We start from the raw sequence: 14,936 nt of genomic DNA, 5'->3' as shown, positions 1-14,936 counted from the left end.
TTTTTGTAATTACATTTTTTACCTCTTTTTTTTTTTTTCTTCGATTTGTCCCATTAATGGCTGATCCAGTAAGATTTTCATACATGCAGCCTAAACCGAAGCAAAATATGACTGTGTTATCAATGTTATTTTAACAATAAAACACTCTTCTATCACAGTGTCAATCATACACAAATACATTTATTTTAAAAGCCATCCAAACGTGACAGTACAAACAATCAGAAATGACAGGATCATCAGTAACCTGAGAAGAGGTCAACGTTATTTCAATGTCAGGTCAATATACAGTATATTATGGGCTTTTAATAATATTAAAATATTAGGTATTTGCTTATCTATAAATGAATGAAAACTTTAAAATTTTAAAAGATGGAGAAACACCCTTCAACTATATTGAGAGTGCTGATTTTGCAGAGGGCACCCTGCACCTTCCATGAGAGCATAAACAAGTAAATAAATGGTGTGTGTATATATTCATACATGTATATACACACACATTATATCATTCTTTAAAATCCCTTATTGAATAAGTACTAGCTCCAACATTCCACCCTTTGCAAGCATGAGATCTATGTTTGTTGGTTTAAAACTGCAACATTTTCTACTTAACACAAAAACTTTGATCGTTAAGTTAAAGCTAACATGAAGTAGCAGAAACTAAACAAACAAGCCAGACAGCAGCTTTGGTAGCATCTACCCCAAAATTAGAGGCCAACTGGTGTCAGTTTTTTTTAAAGAACAATACAAATGCTGATAGTTGATATAAAAATCGAATATCCAATAAATGTGCCAATATTTTATTTTCTTTCAACATTTAACGTTGATGTGTAGTTATTTATTTACTCGCTTACACTCTTCTCGACACTCAAAATATAAAGGCTGCTTCCTCTGTCTCATCTTTAATTCTCATTTACTGGCTATTACAAATGCTGATAGCATTAAGATCAGCAAATAGCTGATATTTGTTGATAACCCAAAATCCAAGAAAGACTACATAAGACATGACCTCAGTGTCTACAATTGCAGCTCTTGTTCCATGCGTATTGAAAAAGGATTTCATAAATCACACATAGTGTATTTTCTTCTTCAAAAACAAACAAACAAAAAAAACATCAGGGAGGCTCATGGCAGCAAAAACCAGCACCTTTTGCCCTCCACGTAAATCAGTTTAAAAACAAACAAACATCCAACTCAAATAAGTTTAATCTGTGAGGCTAGCTCATCTTAAGTTCTTTTACATCCTCATCAGGACTGGAACCGTTTTTTAGCCATGTAAGATCTGGAGACTTGGTTCATTATGACCAAGGCACTGAGCACCAGGCAGAGTGCTGACAGGTACCAGGTGTATTCTCTGACAGCTCCAGCGAACCACACAGAGCAGAGGCCCAGGAGCATGCTGGCACTGCCAAGCAGGTAGGTGATGAGTCCAGACGCCGCGTGGTAGCGCTTGAGTTTGGCGAGGGACCAGCCTTTGGCTAGAGAAGGGTAACTGAGAGGCATCGCTGCCAAGGACTGCGCGATGACCACACACACTGTCAGCAGGCCCAACAGACCGTGCCACGAGGTGAAGTGGGGTTTACCACTCAGGTGTTTGTTATAAAAGATGGCAGCAAAGCCCAGGACTGCACAAGAAGCACAGAAGCCCTGCAGGAGCCGGTGAACACCACCTTTGGTTTTGTGTGAAAAACTTTTGATAGGAGAGCCCTCAGGTGAGAAGAGGAGTATAGCTTCTGTCATGAAGAAGGAAAACTGGAGGGAAAGGACATTACCTGAGTCGTTGGCAAATTTGATCAATTAAAGAATCTAAGAACATTTTAACTGTTTAAACTTACAGCTAGGGTCATCAAGAAAGGATGCCAAGAAAACCAACCTAAAACAAAACAGGAAATCAAATTAAATGCGATGCAATGACGGGCACTGCTGTAGAAATGTGTGATTACTTAAGGCACTCACTTGTACCGGGTCGAGAGAGAACTGAGATGAAGACAGCGAAGCCAAAGCAGATGAGGTGGGTCAACACAACAGACGCTGTTCTGGTAAAGCCATAAAGCCGAGGCTCTGATTCAGGCTCTTTCTTGTGAACCATGTCGTTAAAATTCACTCAATCGCCACAATGTGACCAACGTGAACTCGCCGTTGGTTGAATCAATGAGAAGCGGAAGTGACGATGGGCCAAAAGTCCTTGCGTTATCTTCTTTTGCTGCTCCACTGTTTTATTTAACAACCCGGCACAAACAAAAGCCTACATTAGTAATTTATTAACATGTCCCTTGTCGTGACGTCAACACACATCAAGCTTTGGTGTTTTCCGCCGGCGATGATAAGACTTCCGGTTAGGTTTTTCAAAATAAAGTACGCTGGAGCGCATCCACACAAACGTTCATCCGGAGGCTCTGTAATATGTCAGCTGATTTACCTGAATTTGAAATCCCCACATTGTCAAATAATACAATAAAGATTTTCGTTATTAACATCTGGTCCGATTGTGTCAAATTTGACACGGTTCTTCTACTACTATTATTTCTTCTTCTGCTTCTGCTTCTTCTTTTTCTTTTATTTTAGCTGCTCCCTTTATGGGTCAGAGTCAGATTTATTGTCACATCAGAGATTAACAAAAATAAAAAGTGGGTGAAAAAACTTTTGTTTCAGAACAGATCAGCAGAAACACAGTGAGATACCACATTTTATATATGCTCAAATGCATTAGTAAAAGAGCATATGTCTGACATCAAAATAGCAATAAAAATAAAAGTAAATTAACAGATCGTAATTTATTCAGCAACCTGACAGCAGTTGGAAAATAGCTCTTTTGCATCCTGGTCGTGTGCCTGAGGATGCATTTATAGTGTTTCCACATGATGATGATCCACTGTCGTTGACTTTTCCTTCTCGCAGCTTCATATCAAGCACATGCCCAAACCAGCGCAGCCTTGCTTCACTAACTCAACCTGAGCTGGTCTCACCCATTTTGTAAGGGTCCCCTTTCATTCTTGCTGCTTGTCCATCTGTCACAGATCATCCCTGATACTCAACTTCATTATCTCTCTTATGCATTATTGTTTTAGAGGGTTGACCCCAGGTATTCACACTCATCCACTTTCACTGCCTCTGCTCCTTGCAGCTGTTACACCTGCTTCCCTCTCTGTCACACACATGCATTCTGTCTCAAAATTCACACGCAGCGCATTCCCCCTAAATATTGACTGAATTAGCCTCTCAAACATTTATGTTACACAGTCCTGCACATAAACACATTTATCCTTATCCTGAATTAAATCATGTAAGTAAATAAGGTTATAACATACCAGATGGAGCATTAACCTTGGGTTCTGTAAATGATCTATTGATATAGGAGCATCTCCACAAGAGTTTTCATAACAATCGTTTCCTTGGCTTGTCTGATCTGAAAAATACAGATATAATATTTTAGTCCACCAGCCCAAGATCTGAGCTTTGTCTGATTAACCTGTAGTAGTCTGTGCAAAGACTCAGAAATAACTCAAATCCAAATAAAACGGCAATCTTGTTACATGGTAAAGCTTTTATTCTGAAACCGGAATTCCCACAATTCCTTTCATTTTATTCTAACCAGCTTAACCGCCGGCTTCAGTTGCTGGCTGACGTGGACAGAGCATTGTAGTACAACCTCTCCTCAAAAGTGCTTGAATACTTGCACGCGATTGCTGCCAGGCCCTTTAACACGTGGTCAAGGTCCTTGAAAAGGTGTATTTATCTCTAACAAAGTGGTTTTGTAGTTGTCGGTTATTGAGAAAATTCTGCAAAATAAATTTTGGTGCCATTAGATGCATCCCTCATGCTATTTATTGCACAGTGGATAAGAAGTGTCATCTAAAGTACCTAAAGCATTTCCTCAGTTTATGTTATATGTCAGACTAATGGCACCAGTTCCACACCCAGCACTTACTGGTCAGCTGCCTATTAGTTGTTGTGCTTCAATTACGCTCTAATAAGCTTGTGACTCTGCATGGCTTCCACACTTGCAGAGTCACAAAGAGCACAGAAAACAACAACATTGTCAGTCAGAGTATCTGTCTCCTCTCTCCGTCCTATACAATGCACACCACACAGGGTACTGCATGTCTTCACTGTTGCAGGCTTTAAAAATGAAGCTTCTTAAAAGGTAAGCATGAGCAGTAAAGTTGCTTTTGCTTTTAGATACTCACGTTGTTGGTTCTTTAAAGGAGCAAGTAGACCTGGCAGGAATTTAAAGGGTATGATAACAGAATTATTCCCATGGTTAAGAAAGACAATTCACAACATCAAATCAAGTCAAGAACACTGTAGGCATGTCATTGTCAAAGTCTATAATCAAGACATACTTTCATGAATGGAAATACACAAGGCTTACAACAAAAAACAATGGTTACACTCAGAAACAGGAAGTTTAGATTATACTGTGTTGGAGAACATCGAAAAGAGGCTGCACAGTTTTGGAAATAAATCTTTGGACAGATGAAACCAAGATTAACTTGTGTCGGATTGATGGGAAGAGAAAAGTGTGGAGGATGAGAGAAACGGCTCATACGTCATCTATCAGACATGGAGACAATATTATGACATGAGCATGTACGGCTGCCAGTGGGCCCAGGTCAGCAGTGTTTCTTGAAGATACGACTACTTATAGAACTAGTAGGATGAACTTTGAAGTTCACAGGGCTATAGTCTCTGCCCAAATTCAACCAAATGCTGCAAAACTGATCAGACTATACTTCACAGTACAAATGGATAATAGCTCAAAGCATACTGAAAAAGCAACCCAAACGTTTCTGAGTGCAGAGAAATTAAATATTCTTCAATGGTCAAGTCAGTCACTTGACCTTAGTTCAATAGAGCATGTTTTCAGTTAACTGAAGAGAAAACTAAATGAAAGAGACTGAAAAAAAGCAAAAGACCCATTCTTTTTTTCTTTTTTTCTTTTTTTCTTGCCTGTCCCGTTTGGATCTTTAGCCAACAGAACTGTTGTCTGAAGGCCAAAAAAGATGCCTAGTGAATTTACTTTACCAAGTGGATCATCATGGCCTTGCCATATTGGTCCATTTGATTGACCTTTATTATAATTATATATTTATTTTATTTTATTTTCAGTTGTTACAGACGGGACAGAGATGACTGGGGGATAGGACAGGGAGAAAGAAAGAATGAAAGAGAGGGAGAGAGAGACAAACTGGGAAGAATAGATAGTGAGAAAGGAGGGAAGAAAGAAAGAAAGAAAAACACCTGGATCACCTGTTGAGAGAAGAAAAAACAGAAGAGAAAACAAACAAAAAAGAGCAACATAATAAATATAGCACTATCACAATAAACTAGCTAACAGTAGATAACAGTAGATACTAAATATTAAATGTTATTGTGCAGCACGCAAGATCAACAGCGCACAATGTGCTTTGAGGTAGCAGCCAAGAAAGGTGTAGTTTGTGTCTGTGAACACCTGTGTGGATCAGCACGCTTGTATTCAAAAGGTTTCTCCATGTAACGATCTGCTAGGGAGTGTGGGGAGCCATAGCCCCGTCCCCCAGGGCATGAAGCAGGTATGGAGGAGATCTAGGCCCCAGACATCCAGAGGGCCCAGAGTACGAGGACCCAAGGAGGACCACCAAAGGGGCAACCGTGCCACCCTCCTGGGAAGAGCTGAGGAGAGCCCCAGATGAGGGGTCACCCAGCAGCCACGGAGCCGAGGCCAGAGGGGGTTGCAGCGACGTGGCTCTTTTTTTGCAGAGCCCAAAAGACCCATTCTAGTGACAGATTTCCATGACTACGTTGTACATGTACAATAACAATAAAGGGCTATTCTATTCTTCTATTCTATTTCTTCATTAAGCCATACATTCCCTTCCTTTTTTATCTGTTCTGATGTTCCAGAGCTGTGGACCTTTAACTGTGAAAACGCTGTTTTCTGTTTGGCTGGTTTTTAGTCGTTACTAACTGTAGAGAAATTATCTCACGCCCTCTTGTAGCTTCAGATGTGCCTTACTCCCACTTGTGAGAAACAGAGAGTGAACGTGTGGGACATGAATAAATCATGTTATGGTATTCTAACATGCATTTCTGGCCTGGGAGAATCTGCCATATTGGAGCCTGGAAGGTTTTTTTTTCTCTCTGACTGAGTTGCCAGTTCAAGTGTCCCCAAATCAAAAATGAATCATTCTGTTCATTTCAAACAAGTATATCTACCGTTTAAGCATATCTACGGTTTTATTATGGACTAAAAGATTATCATTAAGAATTAATTTTGTTATTCAGAATTAAACAGTTAAATTATTATTATTTTTAAATGATCGCTATTCTTTCTGATACAGCAACGTTTATTAAATACTGGGCTTTGTTGTCAAAGGAATTTCCCAAATGAAATGCGTCATTCAGCAACAACACAGAGATGAAAAAAAATAAATACATTTATTTAGTAGCCGTTTATATTTAATTTACGATCTTTTTTTATTTATTTTAACATCCTGCAAAAGCTATCATCAGTATCATCAAGAACAGCTCCCACTTACAACTCCATCTAACAGTCGAGTGTCTGATGAGAACAGAGGGGATTCCTCTCAGTGTAGCTTAATACTCATGTGGGATTATACGGTAATCCCACACCCACAATGTGCATGCGCAAACAGAAGTGCGTGCGTCGGACGAGGGACGGGTCGCTGTTAATTCAACGAGAAGCTGCGAACGCTCTTCAGATTCCCTGTAGAATGAGTGTGGGTGATAAAGTAAGCGAGGTAAGGTCATCTTCAACACTTTGTCTTTCAAAAAATACGGATTTTTGCTCGGGTGTGACTGTCAACTTGAGTTTGTCGTCCCGTCTCAGACTGCGGGATTAACTCCGTTACACGCAGAGCTGCATTAAGCAAAACAGATGACCAATGAAACAATAAGATGTCGTGAAGACTTAAGCATACATGAGTTCGACTGGTAAACAAACCGATAAGACCCCCCATAATAAATAAATTGCATGGATGCTTATGGACGGTTACAATGGGCTCTTGTTGCCCTGTGTGAATAATTGCACCGTGTGGTGACCCACTTGGCAGACAGACTCCCGGGTATTCATATTCACGGCACAAAGCAGCTCCACAAGGACACTAATTTAAAGAGATCGAGATGAACCTGTGAGCATGTACACTTATTCTTCCTAGTGGTATTTGACTTTATTATCATCATTATTATTATTATCAGTTTCTGCAGCTCAGAGATCAACACTGGCAAGCAGTGTGCACATGCTGTCTGTCTCAGCTGAATGATGTATTCAGGTTCTTCAAAGTAAACTGACAATTATCAACAAAAAGTATGAGCCATGTGGTTGTTACTGAAGTTGCCAGTTGTTTCTGACATAGCTCTGTGCTTTCTGCATGCAACAATTGCTATTTTTCCACTTTTAGTGTCAATGTTTTGTCTTAAATATGCAGTTTGGCCTCACAGTCCTACAGACAAACAACACGAGTTGTCCCAGGATTGTACAGGATTATACTTGTCGTCTTGTCCCACATTTTAATATAATCTTATCCTGGCATCAGATAACAAAGACTAATCTTTTGGTTTATTTTTTTTATTTGTAAAACCCATACAGTGCACATGCTGAACGCATGTTTATGTTAAACGTATCCATTAACATTTTTGTTTTATCTGTCTTGCAGCTCCTGGGGACTTAGAGGCCATTATCATAGTGGACTCAATCAAATCTTGACCTAGTGCCTTTTTTTTGCCTCACACACTATAAATTTGCAAAGCATGCAAAGGTGCATATATTTTCATCTTGAAAGGCAACATGCACCCACAATAGCTCATGGACAGCAAGTGCTTGGCTGACCTATTGGCATCTGCGTCTCTGCATCGAGGTCAGGATGTCTAAATGTGAGCTGATAGAGCTGCAGGATCTCAGTGTAAATGATCCCATCGAGCTGGCCGCTCCAGCTGTCCACGTAGCCCCATCGACTGCAAACCTGGGTCATCCCAGCCACTACTGTGTCGTCCGTCTGGTTGGAGATAATGTCAGCATTGAGGCCTCTGGTCATCACACAGGAGAGACTGGTGTGGGTCATGATTTCCAGCCATACAGTCATGCACATCTCACCTGGTGTGACCTGTGTGGTGAATTCATCTGGGGGCTTTATAAGCAGAGTTTACGCTGCACCAGTAAGTACTTCCACAAAAGATTTGTTTACAGGATAATCCTGGTTATAATCTCTATTTCTCTCACCGTCAACAGTTCCCATGAAACAAACAAAACAAACAAGTAAATCCTGATAATGCAGATCTTCTTCTTTCACATTACAGACCTCCATCATCCCCTAAACACAACTCTAGCTGACAGCCTGACTATAAAATCAGTCAGTCCCTCCAAGCATCCACATCTAAAGCACAAAACATTTTCCGACAAATGCACTGCTGATTCCTAGTAGAGTAAAGTTTGCTGAAAACTGTAGTCTTTTGAAGTTTCTTGCTATACACTCAGATGAAAACATCACACAGTTGCTGCAGATTTGTCCATGATCCAAAGCTTCTATTGCTCCACTTTCCAAAGGTGCTAAGGTTAGGTTGAGATAGATAGATAGATAGATAGATAGATAGATAGATAGATAGATAGATAGATAGATAGATAGATAGATAGATAGATAGATAGATAGATAGATATTTTATTGATCCCACAGGGGAAACTGTTGTGTTACAGCAGTAGGATAAAGAATAAAAATAATCAAGTCTACAATAAAACACAAATAAACAACAAAATTAAAGTAAAAAAAAAACCCACCACAGGTGTCTAGTAAAGGGTTTATACTATGAGATGTATTTATACAGCACTGATAAAAACAAAACAAAACAAAGAAAAGTAAAAAATGAAGTTATTCTTACTTTGACTGTGTTTTAATTGACATTGTGTGAGAGTAGTGCAAATTGCAATTAATAAATAATATTTACACTATGAATCTAAGAAAAAGAAAAACAACTGCAGAATGAAGAGTTATAATACACCTTTATAGAGAACATTGGGAATGGTCTCCTGACGCCTTCTTCATGGCATCAGAGTTGATTCAGTCTGAGGTAGAAGTGGCTCTGCTGCCTCTGAGGTGTGGAGTGGAGCAGGTGAGATGTTCTGTCCATGATGGAGAGCAGTTTGTTCAGTGACCTCCTGTCCTCCACTGACTCAAAAGAAAAAAATCTAATTCTGAAAATCCCAGTAGATCAGCGATGCCTGAAAGATTCAAACCAGCCCATCTGGCACCCACAACCACACCTTCAAGGTCACTTAAATCACCTTTCTCGTGATTGGCTGATTAGATATTTTTGTGAACGAGTGGTTGATAATTTTATATAATAAACTGGCCAGTCAGTGTATATAAAAGTTATATATTAGATATTTGTTTTTAAAGATTCAAATCTTCCTAATGAACAAGTAAACTTCCCATCGCCCCATCTGCTGGGGAGATTAGAAGTAGAGAGTCGAGCAACAGAATCACAAATTCACTTTGTTCTTTTTGTGAAAGTATTTGAACATTGGAAATAGAAACAGCGTTATTCTTTGATTAATTATGTAGTATCCAGTCAGTAGTTTAGGGTTATTACATTAACTAGTGGAAATATATAATCATTGCCCTTTGAAGAAGGTGCTGAAATTGAGATAAAGCAAATTTTAAATAAATAACTAAAAATATTGTGAAACTAAAGCGAGAACATCAGAGGGCAAACACAAGAAACAGACAACCCATATCCGCACATATGGCCAATTTAGAATCATCAGTGGCCTTATCATCCATGTTTTTGGACTGTGGGAGGAAGCCAAAGCACAAGGAGGAAACTCATGCAGGCACAGGGAGAAAAAGGCTACACAGGAAGCCTCCAGCCATTCATGAGGTTCAAACTGAGGACATGTGATGTATTCTTCACTTTCTGCATCACATGATTTATAGTATGTAGGATTCATATGTTAGTTTTTCCATTCATTAGGAATTTTATCACACATTTTTTCCTAATCTGAAGGAAGCTCTGGAAAGCATCACATTTTGACTCCCTGTGTGCTACATGTAGAGCCGGGGAGCGTCTTTTTTTTTTTTGCCTTCCTGCTGCATGCAGCAGCGTGCTATGAAGCGATTTGACACTGACAGGTTTTTAGGAAGGAAAAACAATTACGACTAGAAACAACATGAGCAGAAGCTACACCGCAAGTCTTGACATATATCACCCTTTAGTGATTTATCGCTCTCTTTTCGTCTCACTCTCATAGACTGCAGCTACACTTGTCACTACCGGTGCCGACCGTCCATCCAGCTGGACTGCATGACACATGGAAGTTTGTTAGCAGAGCATGCAGCTTTATCTGATGACTGCATCGAGACAGACACAAATGTGGTAAGGAAAACAAGAACACTATAATAGCAGTGTATTTGTGTAGACAGCAGTTTTCATTTGTATTTTTTCTATTTTCGTAGCTACAGAAAATTTTCAGTAGCTTGTTATTCATTTGTACAACTAGGATTTTTTATTTTTGCACAAAAATAAAGTGCACTTAACTCTTCCTACATTCATATGGAGTAGGTGGGTAGGTCAAATGGAGGGAAGCTGCCCACTACTCTCGTCTCTGGTTCCCCACAGGAATACTGGAGAGTATAGATTTTAGATTATTATGGAATTTTTCTTCTCAGTTCACTTCTTTTGGCTGCCTGCTCTCATTTATGATTGTGCACCAACCAGACACAGTCAGATCCTTTATTATATTTTGTAAATAGTAACTTTATAACTGATAATAATATCCTTTTTTCAGTACACCTTTTACTGGGAAAACAATCAGAACAATTTAGGGGCCCTGTTGTAGAAGGATGAAAGTGCATTTACAAGGCTTTGGAAGTTCTAAATGCCTGCATGTTTGGATGTGTTAGGCTCCCGAGAAAGCTGCAGCAAAGTATTGAATTCAACAAAAATAAAGCCATTGGTGTGGTTGTTATAAGTGCATTTACAAATATAGAAACATAAACATAGAAAACATTAAAATAATGCCGAGGTTTAGATTTTTCTCCACTAAAATCCTCTGAAGTATAGATGAGCAATAACATGAGGGGAAAATTGTCACTTAAGATAATTTAAGCAGATCCCACTGGGAGTAGGTTTCCCCCTCCAGATGTCATTTTGGCGTTTTTACTGTCAGTCAGGAGCAAATGGTAATGGTGATGCTAGAAGAGCACTGAGTGACGGGCACCTCCAAAAATAATTATAACAGTAATCAGAAATCACTCTGAGCCTTTGAAATGACTTGTGGAAGCGCAGCAAGCGACTCATCCTTTACTCAGGAAGCCAGCAGCTGGGAGATGAACCTGCATTTCACTGTGTGTTCATCTTTCTTTCACAGTAATGTACTGGGGAGGCTGTGGCATAGTTTATCAGGTTTTTTTTTTTTGGTCAACTGTTTTAAGTAAATATTTCTTTATTGTTTTTTTCTGGCTACATAAAAAGAGCTTGTATCGAGCTGACTTTTATTTTCATACATTTGTTTTATTTCACCTTCCCTTTTTAAAGCCTAGTTGTGAAGGCAAGCTTTCTGCTCACTGTATCGTGGCTTATTTGTTGTTCTTTCCATTTTCTTTTCAGGATGAACAGATCGAGTTGGGTAAACAGGAGTTAAGTGTTAGTGAGATTCAACAGAAGGTGAAGGAATACAATGCTCAGATCAGCAACAATCTCTACATGGTGGATGTGAGGAACTGAAAAGAACATTTTCATTGAGATTCAGTTAAGCAAAAAATGTGCATTTTCATATAAATACATAGAGTTGTGGTCAGAGGTTTGCATACAATCATTATGATTGTATGTAAACAGAAACCACTTTGTTGCTATATGTCTGTGAAGGTTCTCAGTCATCCAGGTCGTCGTTGTCTAAGGAGCTTGGAAAGAAAAGTGTCTGGACTTGCTTTGTTGCCGGTCGCTTTCTTTCCAAGCTCCTTAGATTTTCTCTGATCCACACAGGGTTAAAAGTATACATACAAACTATAATATATAGAAACACCGACAACTAAAAACTTCTCATTAGTAATCATGATTGACTACAATGGGTATAAAAAGCAAAAAGCATAAAAATAATTTGTTTTAAAAGCACTCACTGGATTGACCACTAATCAGAACAATGGAAAAGTCCAAGGAACTCAGTGAAGATCCAAGAAGGACAATCCTAGAGTTACACAAGTTGGCGTCATTAGAGCCATTTCCAAACAACTGGAGATTCCAACATCATAGGTTTAAACAGATGTACAAATGGACAACTTGTTCAGATGTGTCACCACTTTTGAAGGGGTTCAAACCATGAAAGAGGCCCCTGTTCCAAAATCAACACCTATAAGCTCAACTAAAATTTGCAGCTGCTCACGTGGACAAGTTTGATCGTCAGCCAAGAAAAGATTGAGCTATTTAGCCACAATGACAAGAGGTATGTTTGTAGGAGTAAAGCTGAGGCTTTCAAACCTAAGAACACCATTCCAGCTGTCAAGCACGGTGGTGGTAGCATCGTGCTCTTGGGCTGTTTTGCTGTCAGTGGTACTGGTACATTGCACAAAGTGGATGGAATGATGAATAAGCAGCACTATCTCCAAATTCTTCAACTTCGCCCTAAATCAACAGCTAGGATACAACCAGATAGTTCAACAGGAAAATGATCCCAAATAAACATCAAAACTGGTTTTTGGAATGGAGCAAAGAAAAAGCAGGCTAACATTAAGCTTCTGGAATGGCCTTCCCAAAGCCTCAACCTCAACCATACTAAGAATTTGTGATCTACCATTAAAAGCACCATGCCAGGAAACTAATCAATTTAAATGAACTCTACCAGTTCTGCCAAGAAGAGCAGTCGAATACCCAGCTAGAGTTATGTCAGAACCTTCACAACATGCAAAGGGATATTTAACCAAATATTTGTGGGGTGTATGTATATATATATGTGACCCTGTGTGGGTTAAAGAAAAACCTAATTAAATTTAAACTTGTGCACCCAATTCTTGTTTTTTTAGTCATAAATGTCTGACTACAACCACATCTCAGCATAGTTATGTAGATGTGTGAACATATTTCTATTCATAATATTTGTTGATAATGTATTAAACCTTTTAATTCCCATTTATATGCTATAAATCTGTCCACCCTTCAGAATAAAGATGGGTCCTACACTGGTTTCATCAAGGTCCACTTTCAGTTAGTTCGTCCCATTTCCCTCCCTCCTCCCCGTCAGAGTTTGAGCTTGATGCAGGAAGATGATTATCAGGGAAGACGGATGAAGCGGCGGACATCATTCTACCTCCCCAAAGATGCTGCAAAGCACCTGCATATAAGCTCTGAAACACGGGTACGAGAAGTCATTGAAGCACTGCTCAATAAGTTCACCGTTGTGGACAACCCGGCAAAGTTTGCCTTGTTTGAACGCACAGAGAGACAAGGTCAAGGTAGGATTCCTAATATTGCGTTGTTCTTACAAACTAAAACAGAACCATTTGTTGAATCTTGAAATTCTGCTTCTCTTTCCTCTAGTGTACATGCGTAAACTGTCTGATGATGAGCGTCCTCTATACCTGCGCTTGTGCGCTGGCCCCAGTGAAACAGTCTTAAGCTTGGTTCTGAAAGAGAACGAGACAGGGGATGTAAATGTAAGTTTCCATTCTGTCCTGAGAAAGATAAACTTGTCAATATATGGTGCTTATATGGTGAATTGCTCTCTTTCACAGTGGCATGCATTTAGCTTTCCTGAGTTGTGCAACTTCCTGCGAATCCTCCAGCGGGAGGAAGAAGCACACGTAAGAGAGATCGTGAAGCGCTACGCTCTTGCTAGAGACATGATGAAGCAAGCCATGGCCCGGATGACTACACCGGGTTGACACCGAGACACTCAGCTTCACACTGGAATAATTAGAAGACATTCTTCCATGAAAAGTGTCGATAAGAAATTTTATGTCATGGTAAAGGGGAATGAAATAGCTCAGGTGATGATGTTGTATGGATTAGAGATTGGTAATAAAGCAGGGAGTTTGCTGTATTTAATGTGAATTACTTAAAGGTTCAGTTCAGGGTGATTCTGATCTAGTACAACTATGAACTGGACTGACTCAAAACATATGGAATTGTTGTGGACTAATTGATCACACTTCTTTCTTTAAACATCATGCTGCTTGATTAGATTATTTAAAGTGACATATCTTAGTTTATCTGGTTTATCATCTTATACTCAGTTTTATTCATGTTGTGAAGATGTTTTTTAAAATTGTGGCACTTTAATCAGCCTCTGAAAATGAGTTGGGTAGGCTGAAATGTGTGGATGTTCAGATGATCTAATAAAATGTGAAAAATGGCTGTTTAATATGAAACTTTTGATTATTTCTAACAGCGTGCCCGACTAGAAGGCCCATCGTGGGGGACCACAGTAGTGTACACATGAATATTACACTCATATGTGATTGTAGAACATCTCATTCAAATGTAGGTATTAATATGCTGATATGTCAGCCATGATTCTTCTAGGAGGGCTTTTGACAAAGTCTTTTGAATGTGGCTGAGATTAGGCGTCTACATAACAAACACACCCATGTGGGCCCACAGTGGGTAGGCGTGGGGCTGTGTGGAAAGGGCAAACCCACCCCCCATTGCATGTGGGCCCAGTTGGGTGTGTCCACACAGGGATAGCAGGAGTTTTATCCTTTGGAGACCCTAAAAAAGTTTTCTGTGGACAGCCCACAATGTGCTTGCCTACAGAAAACTGCTTTGGGCCCCACATGGGCAAGTAGTTTTGTCTGTGTGAAGGTTTCTGTTGGCATCCCTTAGCAGCTTTGGATATCTGCAACCCACTGGTGATCAGATATGCCCTACTTCTCACCCTAAGTACCAAGACCCACAGTGAGCTGTTCACTGTAAGTCACCGTTGCTGCCTCTACTTCTAGCATCTTCATTGTTACACT

The 14,936-nt window shown here is 39.6% G+C and overlaps 2 protein-coding genes across 2 annotated transcripts; one reads left to right on the top strand and one right to left on the bottom strand.

Moving 5' to 3' along the window:
• Positions 1–25: 25 nt before the first annotated feature.
• Positions 26–2,312, bottom strand: LOC120746712 (cytochrome b561 domain-containing protein 2). The gene is made up of 3 exons (XM_040052154.1): positions 1,954–2,312; positions 1,833–1,870; positions 26–1,749 (listed from the first exon to the last, which is right to left on the bottom strand). The coding sequence occupies exons 1-3, from the start codon at positions 2,084–2,086 to the stop codon at positions 1,246–1,248; spliced, it is 675 nt and encodes a 224-aa protein (XP_039908088.1). The 5' UTR covers positions 2,087–2,312; the 3' UTR covers positions 26–1,245.
• Positions 2,313–6,626: 4,314 nt separating this feature from the next.
• rassf1 (Ras association domain family member 1) lies at positions 6,627–14,547 on the top strand. Its single transcript, XM_040052096.1, has 7 exons — positions 6,627–6,737; positions 7,653–8,151; positions 10,238–10,362; positions 11,596–11,700; positions 13,142–13,433; positions 13,519–13,634; positions 13,713–14,547. The coding sequence occupies exons 2-7, from the start codon at positions 7,860–7,862 to the stop codon at positions 13,860–13,862; spliced, it is 1,080 nt and encodes a 359-aa protein (XP_039908030.1). The 5' UTR covers positions 6,627–6,737; positions 7,653–7,859; the 3' UTR covers positions 13,863–14,547.
• The last annotated feature ends 389 nt before the right edge of the window (positions 14,548–14,936 follow it).

The sequence above is a fragment of the Simochromis diagramma genome, unplaced genomic scaffold (assembly GCF_900408965.1).
Source record: "Simochromis diagramma unplaced genomic scaffold, fSimDia1.1 OVJJ01000389.1, whole genome shotgun sequence".
Lineage (NCBI taxonomy): Eukaryota > Metazoa > Chordata > Actinopteri > Cichliformes > Cichlidae > Simochromis > Simochromis diagramma.
The sequence above is the reverse complement of the archived record's forward strand: the minus strand, read 5'-3'. Positions and strand labels throughout refer to the sequence as shown.

Bases quoted from the DNA above. Each gene is read 5' to 3' on its own strand.
- rassf1 (XM_040052096.1), top strand. From the start codon at position 7,860: ATGTCTAAATGTGAGCTGATAGAGCTGCAGGATCTCAGTGTAAATGAT. The intron at 8,152-10,237 runs GTAAGTACTTCC...TCACTCTCATAG, and splicing joins GCAGAGTTTACGCTGCACCA to ACTGCAGCTACACTTGTCAC. The intron at 13,434-13,518 runs GTAGGATTCCTA...TCTTTCCTCTAG, and splicing joins CACAGAGAGACAAGGTCAAG to TGTACATGCGTAAACTGTCT.
- LOC120746712 (XM_040052154.1), bottom strand. From the start codon at position 2,086: ATGGTTCACAAGAAAGAGCCTGAATCAGAGCCTCGGCTTTATGGCTTT. The intron at 1,871-1,953 runs GTGAGTGCCTTA...GTTTTGTTTTAG, and splicing joins TCTCTCTCGACCCGGTACAA to GTTGGTTTTCTTGGCATCCT. The intron at 1,750-1,832 runs GTAAGTTTAAAC...CTTTCCCTCCAG, and splicing joins CTTTCTTGATGACCCTAGCT to TTTTCCTTCTTCATGACAGA.